A 16,676-nucleotide genomic window follows, 5' to 3' on the forward strand; every position below is an offset into this window, starting at 1 on the left:
TAGGTTATATTTAGGTTTAGTAAGGCGTTATTGTCTTACATGAAATATTCTTACATAAGGTACAGAAATATGCACTACAAGGTTGGCGCAAGATTGGAAACCGTTTTCGAAGGTTTTAGTGATCCAGCATTAAAGAGAAATTGGGCTTTCCCGGGGGTGTGCTCTGGATGTAGAGTGATTCAATGTTTTCATTCTCACTGGTATAAAGACACCAGGTGTGACAGGAGGGGGAGGCGGACTGCAGCCCAGAGGCTGCAGGATGCAGCAGCTGGCTACAGGAACAGAGAGGTTCCAGTTTCGCTTCTGGAGAAATGTAAGGTCAGATCAGTGTCAGCTGAGCAGGACTCCAGCAGTCCTGTTTCTGGCCAAAAAGCACAGCATGGCCACCTTTGTCCTGGCATTTACAAACTGCAGGCATTTCCAGCTAATGTCCCACTGAGGCACCTGGCATGTGACAGCCTGTCCAAGAGTCCCAGATTCTATCACCTGCAGTACTCGTACTACCAGTTTCTAGGCTAAGTACATGATAATCATTACAGATGATGGATGGGACAAAAGAAAAAAAGGGATTCTAGGGGAAGAGAAGACAATGCAAATGCTGGAGCAACCAGCCTGACACACAGGTGATGGTAGACTTACGGGGTTTAAAATCAAGCCAAAGAATAAGCTACTTTTCAATCTGCTGGGACTGACATTTCTGTAAGTGGCCAGTCTCCAATTTCCAAGCCATTTCAGGGAGATCTAGAAGCATCTTGGAAGAGGTGATGTGCTTTTTAAGGACAGATTTGAAAGAAGAAAGTGTTGCCACAGAGCATGTGCAGAAGTTGGCACCTCTTGGGCAGCTTCCAGGGTTTAAATCTCTTACGGATCATCTCTCTCACAGTGCAGGGCAAGAGACGTGCAGACATGTTAAACCTGCAGAAACCTAGGGCTTTTCTTTGGTGACAGAACCAACCGTTATCAAAATAAAGATCTTACATGAGTACGTTCAGACTACATAATTTTAGAGAATAGAAGCAACAGGTTCACTGAATCTTCCTCTTCCCTACAGTTCTCTAGAGGGAACAATTCCAAACAGACACAGAGAGGAATGAAATATGCCCAGATAAAAGGTAGAGAACTGTCAATATTTGTTCTCAGACCCACTCACGTATATTGTTTATTTATGGTACAAAAAAAAAGCAGAACATGTCTACTCAGATAATTAAAAAATGTAAATGTACAAAACAAATTAGCATGCATTTGAACATTTTTCAAACTAAGTTCTTCTGTGCTAAAGGATTTTGTCAATAATCAGAGGCAGCTCACCCACTGCAATCGCACAAGTTCATCTTTGGAGATGCTTTGTCTTATCCTGAGGCTAGACAGCAAAGAATCAGACCTGCTGAGGCACCCACAGTCATGCATCTTGCATCTCTAAGGAAGCAAATGGAGTTAAATCTCAACTGCTTGAACATCCCACTAAGGACACATCCCACTAAGGACACATCTGAAAAATGACAATCTTAACAGAGACATGTGAAGGAAAATGACAGTATCAAGTGTTTATTTCGCAGTAACTTACTTCTAATTTTGAAATAGCCCATTCAGGTTTGCTTGTTCCAAGGTTCACCATTTTCCTTCTCACCTCCCACAAAGGCTTTTAAAAAGCGTATCATTAGCAGGTCTTAATTACAGGCAGATCTAGAGAAATCAAGGCAGCTACATGGATCCCTACTGAGATCACGATCAGCGCTGGAAACTTGCAAAGTCTCTGAGGAGAAAAGCACAGTATGTGCCGCCTGCCGTGGCTGTGGTGTGTTGGGAGCACGGCAGATGGGCCACCAGATTTGTTTGTTCCCAGTGTGCATATTGTGTGCTGTGCTCTGGCAGAGCCTGTGTCTGGGCAGCCGAGAGGGAGGCTGTCTGCTTGCCTTGTGCTGGCTCTGTTGGGACATGTTGGAGGACAAGGGAGACAACATCTTCCCAGAAGGCTGAGTGCCTCAGGGAAAAGCATCTTCAGTCATGCAGTGAAAAGCAGAGAGAGGTCTCTCTGCAGGGTGAGGTGCAAACCTGCAGTGCAAGTGAAGACAGGGGCTCCTGAGAGCATGGTTTCACAGTCATTTTTATTAAAAAAGTAGAATAATTTAGGTTGTAAGGGGCCTCTGGAGCTAATCCAATCCCACCACCTGCTCACAGCGCAGTAGCCTGGAATCTAGCTTAGGTTGCTTGGGGCCATGTCCAGCCAGCTTTTGGATGCCTCCAAGGAAAGCAATTCCACAGGGTGACCTGCTCTTCTCTTTCACCTTCCTGCAAAGATTACTTTCGTTATATCTCGTTTGCACTTCCCTTGCTGCAGCCTGCATCCTCCGCCTAACACATCAGCACCGAGCACCTCTGGCTCCATCTGTTCTTTAATGTAGCCCATTACATAGATGAGGACAGCCGGTACAGCCTCCCCCTTCGCCTTCCCTTCTCCAGGCTGAACAAGCCCAGGTCTCCCAGCCTCTCCCCGCTTGTCCTGGGTGCTAGCCCCCAGCCATCCTGGAGAGATGGGAGGGACGCAGGAAGATGTGACATCTCTGGCAGCAGTATCCTGCACTTTGTTCAGGTTAAAGCGATTATGAAACCATAGCCTGAGAACAAAAGAAAGTGGACTCAAAGCCAAATTTCAGAAGTGATGAGAAGTAAGAGTCTCCTTGAGACCCGGAGGGTCTTTAGTGCATTGCAGAAAGAAACTGATGCTAGACTGAAAGCAAGGGTAGGGACTCACTGCGACGGCTCAGGGGACAGTGCTATATGTGTGTTCCCTTATCGGGGCTGGATTTAACATCCGAGCAAGACACTCCCCCTTGGAGTGAGCCCAGACATACTGCGCAGGGCTGGCAGGGGGCAAGACCAGTGTACATAACGAAATCAAGGAAGAAGCAACTTAAAGGTGAAGATCTACCATATCTTTGCTTGGAAGGACTAGAGCAGACACCTGACACAGTTGTACCTGAACGATATTGGTGCTGTGGGTAACTTGTTCCAGCAGGTCACTGCTGAACTGTTTATGTAACCATGACTGCATTTTCCCTTGAAACACAGCGAGAAACAGATCTCCACAAATTAAACGTAGCCTGGCAGCGGAGAGAAAAATACAGCTTTCACCAGCTCCACGCTGACATTTAATCTCAGCACTGTCGTAGGAGGAATTTTTGTGCTCTTTGTACTCCAGAGGGCATCATGAGAACAACAACAACCCATCATGTTTTAAAATGGCTTTCAGGGTAATTAGTTAAATATTTAAAAAAGATGAAAGTGTTTCTCTGCCAGAGAAGCAAGCATACAGTTCTTCTAATTTAAATAATTAATTCTTTTTGGATTACAGCCAGCCTGTTTCCAAGGGAATTCATGCTGCGTGACTCTTGTTAATGTTGCCAATTTACTGAAAATTAAAAAGTATTATTAAGATCTTGCAATAATAATAATAATAATTTTTAAAACCCCAAAGTAACTTGGAGTTCAAAGTAATGAGACGCCTAATATTCCAGACGAAGAGGAGCAAATGGAGGAATTCCTAACAGCACTGTTGCTAATGTGCTTTCAAAATATCAGAGACACGGCTACATAAGCCTGCTGCCTGCACAAAAGAGAGCTTCAAGTTCATATGCAACATACTCTGCTATCAAATATTGAAACAGTGTCTCTGCAAATTTCAGGATAATTTACATGATTGGATGAAACCGTTGCATATATGAGGGGAAAGTAATCAGGTATCACATTGCATATAACATTGGAGATTGATACGGATTACATTTTATCTCATTCATTTTCCCACTTGCACTCCCATAGAAAGGTCAGCAGGTAAAAGGCACTTTCAATTACAAGATTAAACTGCTCTTAAACAAAGTCATGTTAAGTTAACTTCTTTATTCTTCACTTTTCTCAATAACTTTACTCATAACTGCACCTTTTTTCTTCAATTGTGTTCTCATTTGTCTCTTGGTGCATGTACAATCCATCTTCAGTCTGGACATGTTCAGAGTAAGGCTCTGTAACTTCAGAGGCTGTTTTAATTTGTTACTTTAAAGAGAAACAGGCTGCATGTGCCCAGCTGCTATTTTGCCAGCTGGTAAACAATTAAAGCATATGTTTTAGCAGCCTGGATGCCATAGTTTAGCTCCACTTGAGACCAAGCTATGCAGTCTCTCACTCCCCCCATCCTCTGAAGGAATAGGGAGAGAAAATATTACAAAAAAAATGGTCAAGGTTTGAGATACGGGCAGGGGGAGATGCTTAAAATTACTGTTACAGGAAAAACAGACTTGACTAGGGGAAAACTAGTTGTTTATTATTAAAAACTGCTCCGATGTGGTCATTTCTTCCACAGGGTGCCATCCCTCCAGAACGGCTGCCCCAGCGCGGGCCCTCCACAGGCCACAGCCTCCTTCAGGCATCCCCCTGCCCCGGCGTGGGGTCCTCCATGGGCTGCAGGTGGATCTCTGTTCCTCCGTGGGCCTCCATGGGCTGCAGGGGCACAGCCGGCCTCACCATGGGCTGCACCACAGGCTCCAGGGGAATCTTGGCCAGGAGCAGCATTACTGCTCCCCCTCCTTCTTACTGACCTTGGCATCTGCAGCCGTTCCTCTCACAAGAAATTCTTCACAACAGGAAGGCAGACACCTCTCAGGTTCTCTTCTCATCTCCTCTCCTCTCCACTTCTTGCCACCGGGCTGGGCCGTATCAAGCCCAGACGGCCGCACAGTGGGAGGCCAGAGGGTGAGGGCTGCAAGGCCCACAAGGCTCGCGCCTCCCCCTCTCTGCCCCCACTCAGCTTCTTCACATTTTTTTTTTCCTGTTTTTCCCCTTCTGAAATACGTTATCACAGATGTGTTATCAGGGAACATTCTGCCACCAATTGGCTCGGCCTTGGCTGGCAGCGGGTCTGAACAAAGGGGAAACTTCCAGCAGCTTCTTACAGAAGCTGCCACCGTAGCCCCCCTCACTAAACAAAACCAACACACTGGATCAAAACTATTACTGAACTGCTCTGCTTACCTTTGCATGGGTAAAAGGCACACACACAGGAGAATGAGAGGAGAAGCTGGGAAAGAAAGCATTTGCAACAGCTCTGCAGCCCTGCATGCATGGAACCCTCCATGATGCACCTACTGGTAGTTTCACATGTGCGAGGATCTATATTGGAAAACAGACAAAAATAAATGCTGCCATTTGCTCCTAAGCCCTGAGGAAAGGCCCAGAGGAAAAGCCTACCAAAACAGTTATCCCATTATTGTAAAGCTTTTCTTTCTGAAAGATTCTTCCTTTTATGTAGACTACAAGAAAATACATTTCCACTACAAGAAAGATCCTGCGGTGCTGGAAGGTGTCCAAAGAGCAACAAAGATGCTGAAGGGTTTAGAGAACAAGCCATATGAGAAGGGGCTGAGGGAACTGGGGTTGTTTAGTCTGGAGAAAACAAGGCTCAGGGAAGACCATACCACTCTCTACAACTACCTGAAAGGAGGTTGTAGCAAGGCGAGCGTTGGTCTCTTCTCCCAAATAACAAGTGATAGGACGGCCTCAAGTTGTGCAGGGGAGGTTTATATTGGATATTAGGAACATTTTTTTCACGGAAAGTTGTCAAGTGTTGTAACAGGCTGCCCAGGGAAGTGGTTGATTCACCATCCCTGGAGGTATTTGAAAGATGTGTAGATGTGGCATTGAGGGACATGGTTTAGTGGTGGACTTGGTGATGTTAGCTTTGCCATTGGACTCTGTGATCTTAAAGTCTTTTCCAACCTAAATTATTCTATGATGTATAGCACCTTTTCTCCTCCAATTCCCTACTTCCAAAGGGGATGCTCCTCCTGAGTGGAAGGTGTTCAGCTGGGCACTGACCTGTGAGATTTTTCCAGTCCCTCAGTTATACCAGCCTTAGCACAGCCCTCTGGCTGCCTGTTCAGTGGCTGCCTGTTCAACTCCTGCATGACAGGAGTTTATGTGAAACACAGGTGGCCCAACCACATTGGTTTACCTCTGTGTGAAAGCTTGCTCTGGTGCACCAGCCTGACACTTCCTTGCCTGTATTTTGGCAGTGCCTGCATCTTGTGCCAGCCCACACTCATGGAACATAGGGCAAGTTTGTCCTTCAGTCCATTGCTGCATGAGGTACCAGGTGACACCAGCCCGACTGGGTCGTGCTGGGTACCATGGGCTCCTGGGTGCTCATCTCTGCCATCATGTTGCCATCCCTATAGCAACTCTTAGCCACTCCAAACATCAGTACTACTTCTTTAATTTTAAGTTTACTAGTGATGTCCCCAGAAATTTGCCTTTATTAATCACAGTGTAGATAATTAAGAAATAGTAGATCATTTAAAACAAATATGCCAAATAAAAGCTATTAAAAGTCTTATGTAGAGGAAGCAAAATATCTCTGTGCAAATTACTAAGATGAGATCTGACTGCAGCATGCATCCAGTTGTCCTTTCTTTAGACTACTGTCTAATATTATGTATGTGTTTAATTCTACTCGTTTCAGTACTTCTACTGCATGAATTACTGCAATTTACAGAAGTTAATGATGCATGTGAAGTATTTGCTAGAGTGTGGGACTGGATTCCCAGCAGGAAGATCTGCAGAAATGCAGAAGGACTCTTAGGATTTTTGTAAGCAAAGGCAGGGTTTGGCCATACATATACAGCAAAAATCAGGAGCCTCTCCCAAAAAATTGTCTTCACTGTTTACTCTGCACCATCCCTAAAGTAATAACACTTGTCTGCTCTGGTTAATGTTTTCTAGAGGACGCTTTGCTTTCATAATGCTATTTAACAGTATAAATAAGAGAGCGAGTGGCAGGGTAGTCCTAGTGAAGACAGCAGGATCCTTGGAAGCTGGTGTAAGTGGTGATTTTTTTTTGTTTTCTAGAGTCTTTAAAAGTGTATCCTCTTGTTGCATGCAACTGATATTAAGTCTTTCCTATGGTTGTATCTTATATTGAAATCTGTCTTAGCAGTTGTTCCAGTGATAAAGAGGCTTTTATTGTGTCAGCTGGATATAAAGGACGTAGACATCACAATTTAGGCATAGAGTCGCCTGCACATTGTCAAGTGGCTGGCAAGAGGAGTAAGAATCTCAAAGCCAGAGTGGTGTGTTTAGTTGCCTTGCAGGGAAGTAAGATGATCTCTGGAGCCAGCAATACAGAGCACCTAAAAGTGAGTCTTTCCCAGATGTAACTCCTGCTAGAGGAAATAGGCTCTGCTCCATTAAAAGCCTGAGAGTGGGTGCCTAGAGCTTTTTTAAGGAATTTTGCTGATTTTTTTAATATTCAAGGCCTACAAGAAATATCTTTGCTTAAGGAATGGAATATCTAAGGTCCCTTTTAGATGAGACATCTTAATATTGCTCTAATCACCAGATTACAGGATCATTGAGAGTGAAGGAGAGAAAACCATGTTCTCCACATGCTCGGGGGAGCTAAGATCACAGTGAGGCCAACATGTTCATGGAGCCAGAGACTGGGCAGTGCTCAGGTACACACTGGAAAGTAGAGACTGGGAACCTGCTCTAATCCGTTCTTGAGACAGCTGCTGTTTTGCAAAGAGACGAAAATCTCCTCTGTCCCACCTGAGTGCCCTAACCACTGCACTGGTCCCTTTTTAGCTTCTTTTTTTATCCTCTGGTGTCAGTGATGCTTCATCTCTGAGTATGTACAGTAACTCAAGTTCAACAGCAAATACTGATGGTGGCCTCGTAGAAGACCGAGAGCTCACGTTCACCTGTTCCCAGGTAAAAAGAGGCCTAGAAGTGTGTGATGCCACTCTTGGAGTGTGCTTCCTGGGTGAGCTCACCAATGCTAAGCTGTCTTACAGATGACAGATGACACTGGGACCAGCTCTGTGAATAGTCACATCCATTTCTAAAGGACAGTATAAACTTGGCTTCCATGTTTCTGCTGCAAAAGCAATAACTTTAAATGAAATAGTCACAGTGGTTGGATTCTTGGCAGAATCCAATGCCCTTGGCTTGTGCTTGCAATCTTCTCAGGGGCCTCAGGCACAGAGGCGTCAAAATTCTGAATAACAGAAGAAGTAAATGTCTAGCTGATCAGTCTGGAAAAGCCCTAGGCATGTCCAAGCACATATAATGTGGTACACAGAGAGCTTTTAGGCCAGCCAGGAAAGAACATGTGAGTTTGGGATGCTACTGTGAGTAGGCAGTCCTGAACAGTAGGCTTCTGAGCTCGTTTTCTCACACACAGGTGTGAGTAGTCATGTGAGTAGTCAAGTCTTCCTTTTGTGACTTTCTTGTGTGCTTGGGTAAGTTTTTTGGCTATGGCCCTGAATAGCTGAGATTAGTTCAGCAGATACCACTAGTGGTGGTGGGGCCATGTCTTGATGTGCCTGGTGCCCTCACAGTGCAGCTTTCAGGATACAAATTTCTTGGATTTCCTCATTTAGAAACAATCAGGAGGGAAGCAGCACCATCTGGTGAGCAAACAGCTTTTCTGTTTTGTGCCTGTATATGCTTTTGAGCACTGCAAAGTTTCATGTTGTCTAAAGTGAGATTATCCATGAGGACCTCTTATGGGAGTAGCATGGGATGAATATTCATCTCCTGGACTATTATGTAGAACTCTAAAGGCAGAAAATCATCTTCAGAATTGTCTCTGCAAATCACAGAGACAAAAATCAGCCCTGAAGTGAACAAATTATCTATATCCACAAAGCAAGTTCCGGCAGCTAGAAAACTTGGTCCCGCTTACCAGGTCTTCTAGTGGAATTATTCTAGGGTAACTTCAGCTAATTCCCATTTTCTTTTTTTTTTTTTTTTCTTCCTAGGATATACTGTCCAAAATAAATACTGTGATTCTGGATTGCATGGTAGGGAAGACTGTGTGATAGAGAAGAGGTAACATATTCAACAAGAGTTATCACCAAATCTATCACAGATCAATTGCTTTGTTGGCATGTTCTTGTGCCATTGTCTGATTTGATTGAAAGCTCTTCATGAAAGCAACATTTTCCTGAATAGTACAAACACATTGTCATTGTGTAACACAGCCAAAGAGATGAAAAGAGGCAGGGAGGTAAACAGGTTTCCTTCCAGCCTATTCAACAAGTCAGTGTAGATTTGGAATTAAAATTGAAGAGCTTTTCACTTCTACTCCCATGTATATGGACAAAGTGTTTTTCTGGAGATTATGTAAGTAAAGGTCTTAAGATAGGAAGCTTCCTGCAAAATTAATCCCTCAGATAAGGGGCTAATTCCCTAAAGGCTTTTTAGCACAGGTTCTCAGTTCTTTGCTTTTTAATAAATTGTTAGCAAGTATGCTTGGTAGGAATATCCCTCAATCATTAAGACCATATGAGAATCTACATCTTCTGCTTCATACTGAAAGTTTCTCTGTAGTCAGTTTACCACTGGCTAACCTACAAGCTACAATAATATCAAATGGAATAGTAAATATCAAGTATGACGTAACAATTCCCAATCATATTCTAAAGGCTTTCAGGATGCAAATTCTATTATAAAAGTACCTTTACATTTCAAAGAAGACCCTAATAGAGTGGGACACTTCTATCTTCAAGGCTTAAAGAACAAAAAAGACCTCTACAAACTGCAGGTTCTGAGTCTTTTATAGTCTTACAATTTTAAAATCAATCATTGTCAAGATTTTTGTGAGGGCTGACTCATGAGTCTTGACTGTTTGTGATTGGCCAGTATTGAGTAACAGATGGATGAGTCAGATTCAGGTTGTGTTTAATTATCTGTGAATTCAGAGCTGTAATAAAATGAAATTAATGCCATGAAAGTATATAAATTAACCACAAAATGCGAACATGTAACTACATAGAGCAAAAATATCAGGATAGGAAAAAAACCTTCAGAGAATTGTAACAGTATTTTACAGAACTCTTACAGCAAAACCATGCTATATCCAGCGATAATTTTGAGGTCAGATCAGTTAAATTTCATGTCTAGTTTGTATTCCAAATAAATAGAAATTGGCAGTTCAATGTATATATAGAAAAGTCCATCTATCTGCTGTGTTTTGTAATAAATATTGCACGTGATTAGATAGGGAACAGGTAGTGACATATTCAAAGTGAAATGTTTCGTTCTTTCATATTCATGTTATTCTTAATAAATTACAACTGCAGCTGAGTAAATAGTTCACAGTGAATAATTTATCCAGAGGCAGCTTCTGAATTGGCCTGCTGCATATGTGGAAATACATAAGGCTTAGCTCTGATGCTTTTGTTTGGGAGTTGATTTCTTTTCAAAGTCTGACTAATACATTGGCTCACTGATAGCTGGTTTTAAATATGCAGAACTGGAGCTCTTATGTTGAGTTACAAGTAGCTAGACATATTGAGAAATATCATTTCAATGTCAAAATCAGAGAAGGCCCAACTATAATTTAAAACTACTGTGCACAGTAATTGAAAATGTAGTTACCAAGAAGCATTATGGATCTTCCATTTGTCAAAAACACAGTAGATGTTATTGCAAACAGACCTGTTTTTTTAGAAATACTTATATCAAACACGTACATATTTTAATATTTGCTTATAGCTTAAAAATGTTTTGTTGTTCTTATGCAGGTCTAACTGTAACTGGATATTCAATTACTAATACAAATTGCTCCCTCTAATGTTATGGAGAAAGCAGGAATGTGAGCATAGCACTGTCTGACAACAGTCTCTTGAGTTGAATCATGCCAGAACAGAAAGGTGCAATTGATTTAATATGCCTCTCCCTGCACAAGCTTTAGTAAATCTGCTCATTATCTCCCCAAATCCTTTGCAACTCTCTCACCATTTCTTTGCCCCAGATTTCTCTTCAGAAATGAAGCCCACTGGGACATTAACATCCACATTTCCAAAGTCCCTTTGTAAGAGCTTATAAAGTGCAGAGCGTCAGCCCTGCAAAGGAATGTAGATACCACAGCCAAGTGGAACAAGTTAAGATAAATGTATTGCCCTTTGACCAGTAGAAAATCTGATAAAAATAAGGCCTTGTTTTTGTTAATGACATTGACTCCTTCTGCTGTGTTGAAAATGAGCTCGCTCCAACGGTTTGGTTTGTCTGTTAAAAAACAACACATTACTTCAGGTTCTTATTTAAAGCATTACATCATTTTTATTCAGAAAGAAAGAGCACCTATTCCTTAGAGACACAGGGCTTGATATTTGGTTTGCTATTGAAAAATGGCCACCACCATTTGTCCTCTCTTGAAATAAGTTGTCTTATCAATCAAACCAAAAGTTTATTTAAAGATCTCCTTCACGCCTTTTTGCTCAAATTCTGTTTGTATGTATGTATTGATTGCTGCCCACTTGCATGAATTTCCTCTTTCTTCCTTTACTCACAAAACATCCCAACTTCTTCTGTGATGTGCTTCCCAGGAATTACCTTAGACCATTTGTGTCAGAAGCACAGCCCTCCAGCCATTAGCCATGGTGTGTTTTCTGATGGGGTATGCTCTGTTCTCTGGCCTGCTGAGGGTGCTGTGTATTCAGCTAATCCATGCTGAATCTTGCTTTTGCAGGTATTTAGGGTGAGAGTTGCAGAAAGAGTGGGGAGAGACTTGCCAGGAGGCCTGGGAAAATAAAATAAAATCTGGCAAGAGTTGGAGAATATGGAAACTGAGGACAAAAGAAAGACATAAGATTTCTTATTCAATGGGAATGACAGAATATTTCTACTTAATTAATTTCCTTATCTTAGTAATAGCTTCTCCTTTTTTCCATAGGATTTTAATACAAGAAGATGAAGACTACATTCTACATAAGTTTGCTACTGGCTGGGCTTCATACTGTTGTCCATGGTCAGCTCCCACCCGACCACCGCAATGGACATGATCCAAATGAACCTAAACACCACGTGCATCACGAAGGTGAAGCAATTGCTTGCCTCAAACTAGTGCCAAACAATGCTGACTTTGCATTTCAGTTTTTTAAAGAGGTTACACTGGAGGCACCTAATAAGAACATTTTCTTCTCTCCTGTAAGCATCTCCACTGCATTTGCAATGCTGGCCCTAGGAGCTAGATCGACCACTCATACTCAGATCCTGGAAGGACTCGCCTTCAACCTTACAGAGATTCAGGAGAAAGAGATACATGAAGGCTTCCACAACCTTTTCCACATGCTGAGCCATCCCGAGAGCGGGGTCCAGCTCAACATGGGGAATGCCATCTTTCTAACAGAGAAACTGAAACCTCTAAAAAAGTTTTTAGATGATGCCAAAGCTCTATATCAGCTGGAGGCTTTTACCACTGACTTCAACAATCCCACAGAGGCTGAAAAGCAGATCAATGATTATATAGAGAGGAAAACATGTGGGAAAATTACTAATTTGGTCAAGGACATGGATCCACAAACTGTAATGCTTCTGGCTAGCTTCGTTTTCTTTAAAGGTAAGTATTCCAGGATTCAAATTCACATTATTCATTCTTACCAACTGAACTAATGTCACCTGCCTCATTTGAAAATTGCTCTGGGGGAAATTTCAAATCCTCTTTGCTGGGCCTGAAGAGCCCCTAATGGCATAATGGAGGTGGTGGAGAGGTGGCAGGACCCCACTTGGCACATGGAGGCAGCCAGGGGCCACATAGGCTTCATTCTTCCTGTGGCAGCCACAGGAGCTCTGCTCCAACCTGTAGCCTCCCATGCAGCCTGAGCTTGCTTTTGTGTGTTTACTCGTAACTCCAATTGCCCCAGAAGCATCCATAACCTAATCCTTTCAATGCATCTCTTTAAATATATGCAGGCTTCAATGGCCTAATTTACTACATATGCCATTTTTCTTCCCTATCATAGTCCTTTATTTATACACACTAACATATTTGTATATGGAAGAAGCTAGTGATGAGCAGGGGAGAACATTTTAAGGAACAAAGAGGAAACAGTGCATTTCTGATGTGGGTTAGATAATGTGCTCTTAAGTCTGACACAGCAGCACTCAGATATGAGATCCTACATTAATTTTGTCTACAAATTGAGGCTTATGATTGAAGCCAATAGAAATAAAATGCATACAATATATGAGTACACAGATGATGTCAGGTAAGCCCTTAAATGACAATTTACAGAAGAGCCACTTAGATCAACTGAACAGAAAAGTAATGTTAGGTACAAAGAAAATGCCTGATTAGTTCATTACTGGCATCTGAAAATAAAGTGACATTAGAATCTAATGCACTCTTTTGACCAGGTAAAAGATTCTTGCCTTACTGTGATACACATTGTTAAATGTTATGTTTGAAAATTCTAAATTTAACAAATGGAGGAATCGGTGAATATTATTACTAGTTACATAAAATTCAATTTATGATGGAATGGGACATGGGATACTCAGTTGCATTCTCCTTGTCTGTATCAGGTAACTGGGAAAAGCCTTTTAAATCAGAGCTTACTGAAGAAAGGGAGTTCTTTGTGGATGCTGAAACCTCTGTGAAAGTCCCTATGATGCAACAGACAGGCAGATTTGACTTCTATTTTGATGAGAAGCTGTCATGCACGGTGGTACGGCTTCATTATAATGGGAGTGCTACTGCATTTCTGGTTCTGCCAGCAAAAGGGAAAATGAAGGAGTTAGAACAAACTCTGGACAAGGAAGTCATCCAGGAATGGTCAGACCGTCTCTTCCAGAGGTAATCTTCTGCCAGTCAGCTGCAGCAGCACCAGGATTTATAGTCTTTTTTATTTTTTGGGAATGCAAACACTATGAACTTGCTGATTCTGGGAACCAAGTAGGTTATTTTTGGCTTGTGTGTCCTAGCTATAAAAGTCTTGCAGCTGGCTGGTATTTAACTTTTCTCTTGTCGGTGCCTGAGTGACTTGCTGCTCCCCCCACCAGCATGGAGACCATCCTGATGGGCTCCCAGGAGTCCCAAATAGCAAACCCAGATTGGCGTTTCTAAACCAGTCCATTGACTGAGTGGGAAGGTGGCAATTCTGAGGCAAATCTCCTATACTGAGGTTTCAGCTAATGTGTTTTAGCTGTCATATGTCATTGACACATTGTGACTCAGATTTATGTCTAAACTTTAAACAAACCATAACTTAAAAACAGTTTGTAGTAATGCATACATAGATAATATGTCCTAGACAAATATCTTCCTTACAAGACCCCTTGCAGCACACAGTGATTGTTAGAACTGGTTAGTGATTAATTGTGAGTGTCTTGATTTTCTGGCATTTTGTTTTTGAAACTATAACAATCTAATGAGGTTCTGTTAGCTCCTAGCATTGACACTAACATCAACTAACACATTTTACAACCTTGTTTGTCTGGGAGGGAAGAGATCTTAGCACCAGCAGCTGAGTAATATCAAGTTAATACATGCCTAATTTACCAAGCTCTGCCCTGATTCACAACTAATAAGGCTGTGCAGTTGACACCCATGATTCTTGGTGCATCATTATAGAAATGCCAGCACAGTTAATAAAAACATAATGGGTACCAAATTGGATATGAGCTAATAATGTGATACCTCAAATATGAAAGATAAAAATGTGTATTTCTTAGCTGCAAAACCAGGAAAATCCTTATCTAAATGAATTCTTGGTGCAAGTTCCTTCAAAATCAACATAGGAATAAGTTCTTCACGGGAGAGGCTGTGAGAACCAAATTACAATTTCAGTGCAATTTATGTTGATGCCAGTGCTAATACGCTTGGTCCCATCACTTTCTAGTGCACTGGGCAGTATCACATAAGGGCTACAGCAGTGGAGTTTGGATTCCATTCATTTTGCTATTTAGCCCAAGCTATCTCTGGGCAAGACAGCAAAAGACTTGAGCTACCTAAAGGGTAATCACTACAGAGGTGACTTGGAGGCTCCAAGGATCACTAGACAATGCATGAAGAGAAATCCAACAGAATAGATACTAAGCAGGGGCTGCGTACAGATAGCTCACAGTCAAAGGCAAACTCGACCATGGCTGGCCAACAGGAGGAAGAAGATAAGACGATAGAGTGTCCAAAGGTGCAGGCAGCCAGGCACAGACCTTCCCTGGGGCCATGCCACGTGCCACAGCTATGCAAAAAAACACTGCTTTGCTTTGAAGTGCTGGGGTTTGTGAAACTTCTCCCTCAGTAGACTCTGTCTGTGCCTCACTTCAGGTCTCTACATGCTTGAGCAACACAGGCTGTCTCCTCCGCACCTCATCTTGACTGTAGAGAGAGGCTCTCATTACTGTCCTCCTTTGCAGAGTGCTCTCAGATTTGCTGAAGCAAAACATCAAATAGATATTAATACTACTATTATTGTTATTATTATGAATGATAGTGCCTGTATCACCATGAAAAGCAGCAGAAATTGAATTAATGCTCATTGTACACTCGGGGCTGGTCAAGCTCCCTGGGGTTTGGCACTCATGAGAATTACATAGCTTTCTCACCATCATTTACCTTGGTGAAAGATCCTTCTCACCACCTTCTGTGTTTCTCTTCTACCTAACAGTCTGATGATCCTCTACTTCCCCAAATTTTCTATTTCTGGGAGCTATGAAATAACGAACACCCTTAGCAAGATGGGAATTGTGGATGTGTTCACTGACCAGGCAGATCTCTCTGGCATCACTGGCGCCCCGGAGCTGAAGGTTTCTAAAGTAAGTCTGTGAAACCACTCTCTGGTAGCATCCAGAAACACCAGCTGAATACAGTTCACAGCTTGCTTGCAGCTCACCCTGGCCTCAGCCTGCAAGCTTACAAGAGGAGTTTGGCCCTGGAGATTAGTTTAGTTTTCTGCACATTTTTTTTTTTTTCCCAAGACTGGTATCGGTTGGGATCTCTTGGAAGGTATCTGGAACATGAGAGAAACATCAACCCCCGGTTCCTTGACAGGAGCCACTAATTGTGCCAGGCACACCACAGCTTGTCCTCCTACCCTGGAGACTCAGTTTTGGAGCTGCAGACAAGCTCTCACAAGTGGAGCCTCCATCCTCCATCCAGTCTTTGGGACAGAGGCAAAATAGTCTGGGACTTTTTTTTTTTTTGAGGAGAGTTCTGCAGTTCCATCTTGGTCCTCATTTAAAAGCAGCCATGACTGGCTCACTGCTGTCTATACTCACTTCTCAGTGGATCCATCAAAGCAGGGCTGCTTTAAAAGGGATCTGATTCATCTCTCAGGTGGCTGTTGTCTGCCCAGAATGACTGTCTGTTTTCTTTCTTCCTAGGTTGTTCATAAGGCTGCTCTGGATGTTGATGAGAGAGGTACTGAGGCAGCAGCAGCAACTGCTGCTGAAATAATGACAGCGTCTCTTCCTCCAACCATTGAATTCAACCATCCCTTCCTCATGCTGATTTTTGATAGAGATACAAACAGTACTCTCTTCATAGGAAAAATAGTTAACCCGACTATTACTAGCTGAAGTGACATATGAGTTCTCCTTGCTGTTACTGATTAAAGCAGATATGAAACTGCATGACATGATTTATTTCCATTTGTGCCAGCTTAGTATATGTTTCCTTTTTAGGAAGAGTTTTCATTCTGTGCCGTTATCAAAAAATATTGGTATTGACCATGACACTTGCTTAAGAGGAAGCAAGAAAAATGTTTTAAATTCAGCTAGCAAATAATGCCTTTTTTACTTGGCTGAAAGCCAAGGAAAGACCTAAGATTTGCCAGCATTCAGGGAGAGTCATTTGTTATACAATGGGAGACTCCTGCTTAATAGGTGGTTGTCAGCCAGAATAA

The 16,676-nt window shown here is 42.4% G+C and overlaps 1 protein-coding gene across 1 annotated transcript; it reads left to right on the plus strand.

Moving 5' to 3' along the window:
- The first annotated feature begins 8,807 nt into the window (after nucleotides 1-8,807).
- On the plus strand, nucleotides 8,808-16,404 carry LOC104479247 (alpha-1-antiproteinase 2). Its single transcript, XM_086748639.1, has 5 exons — nucleotides 8,808-8,877; nucleotides 11,726-12,391; nucleotides 13,357-13,627; nucleotides 15,441-15,588; nucleotides 16,156-16,404. Exons 2-5 carry the CDS (start codon nucleotides 11,743-11,745, stop codon nucleotides 16,348-16,350), a joined length of 1,263 nt encoding a protein of 420 aa, XP_086604765.1. The 5' UTR covers nucleotides 8,808-8,877; nucleotides 11,726-11,742; the 3' UTR covers nucleotides 16,351-16,404.
- The last annotated feature ends 272 nt before the right edge of the window (nucleotides 16,405-16,676 follow it).

Source organism: Chlamydotis macqueenii, chromosome 5 (assembly GCF_036417535.1).
Source record: "Chlamydotis macqueenii isolate bChlMac1 chromosome 5, bChlMac1.mat, whole genome shotgun sequence".
Classification (NCBI taxonomy): Eukaryota; Metazoa; Chordata; class Aves; order Otidiformes; family Otididae; genus Chlamydotis; species Chlamydotis macqueenii.

Excerpts from the sequence above, each read along its gene's own strand:
- LOC104479247 (XM_086748639.1), top strand. The coding sequence starts at position 11,743 with ATGAAGACTACATTCTACATAAGTTTGCTACTGGCTGGGCTTCATACT. Across the intron at positions 13,628-15,440 it reads TCAGACCGTCTCTTCCAGAG|TCTGATGATCCTCTACTTCC; the intron begins GTAATCTTCTGC and ends TCTACCTAACAG. Across the intron at positions 15,589-16,155 it reads CGGAGCTGAAGGTTTCTAAA|GTTGTTCATAAGGCTGCTCT; the intron begins GTAAGTCTGTGA and ends CTTTCTTCCTAG.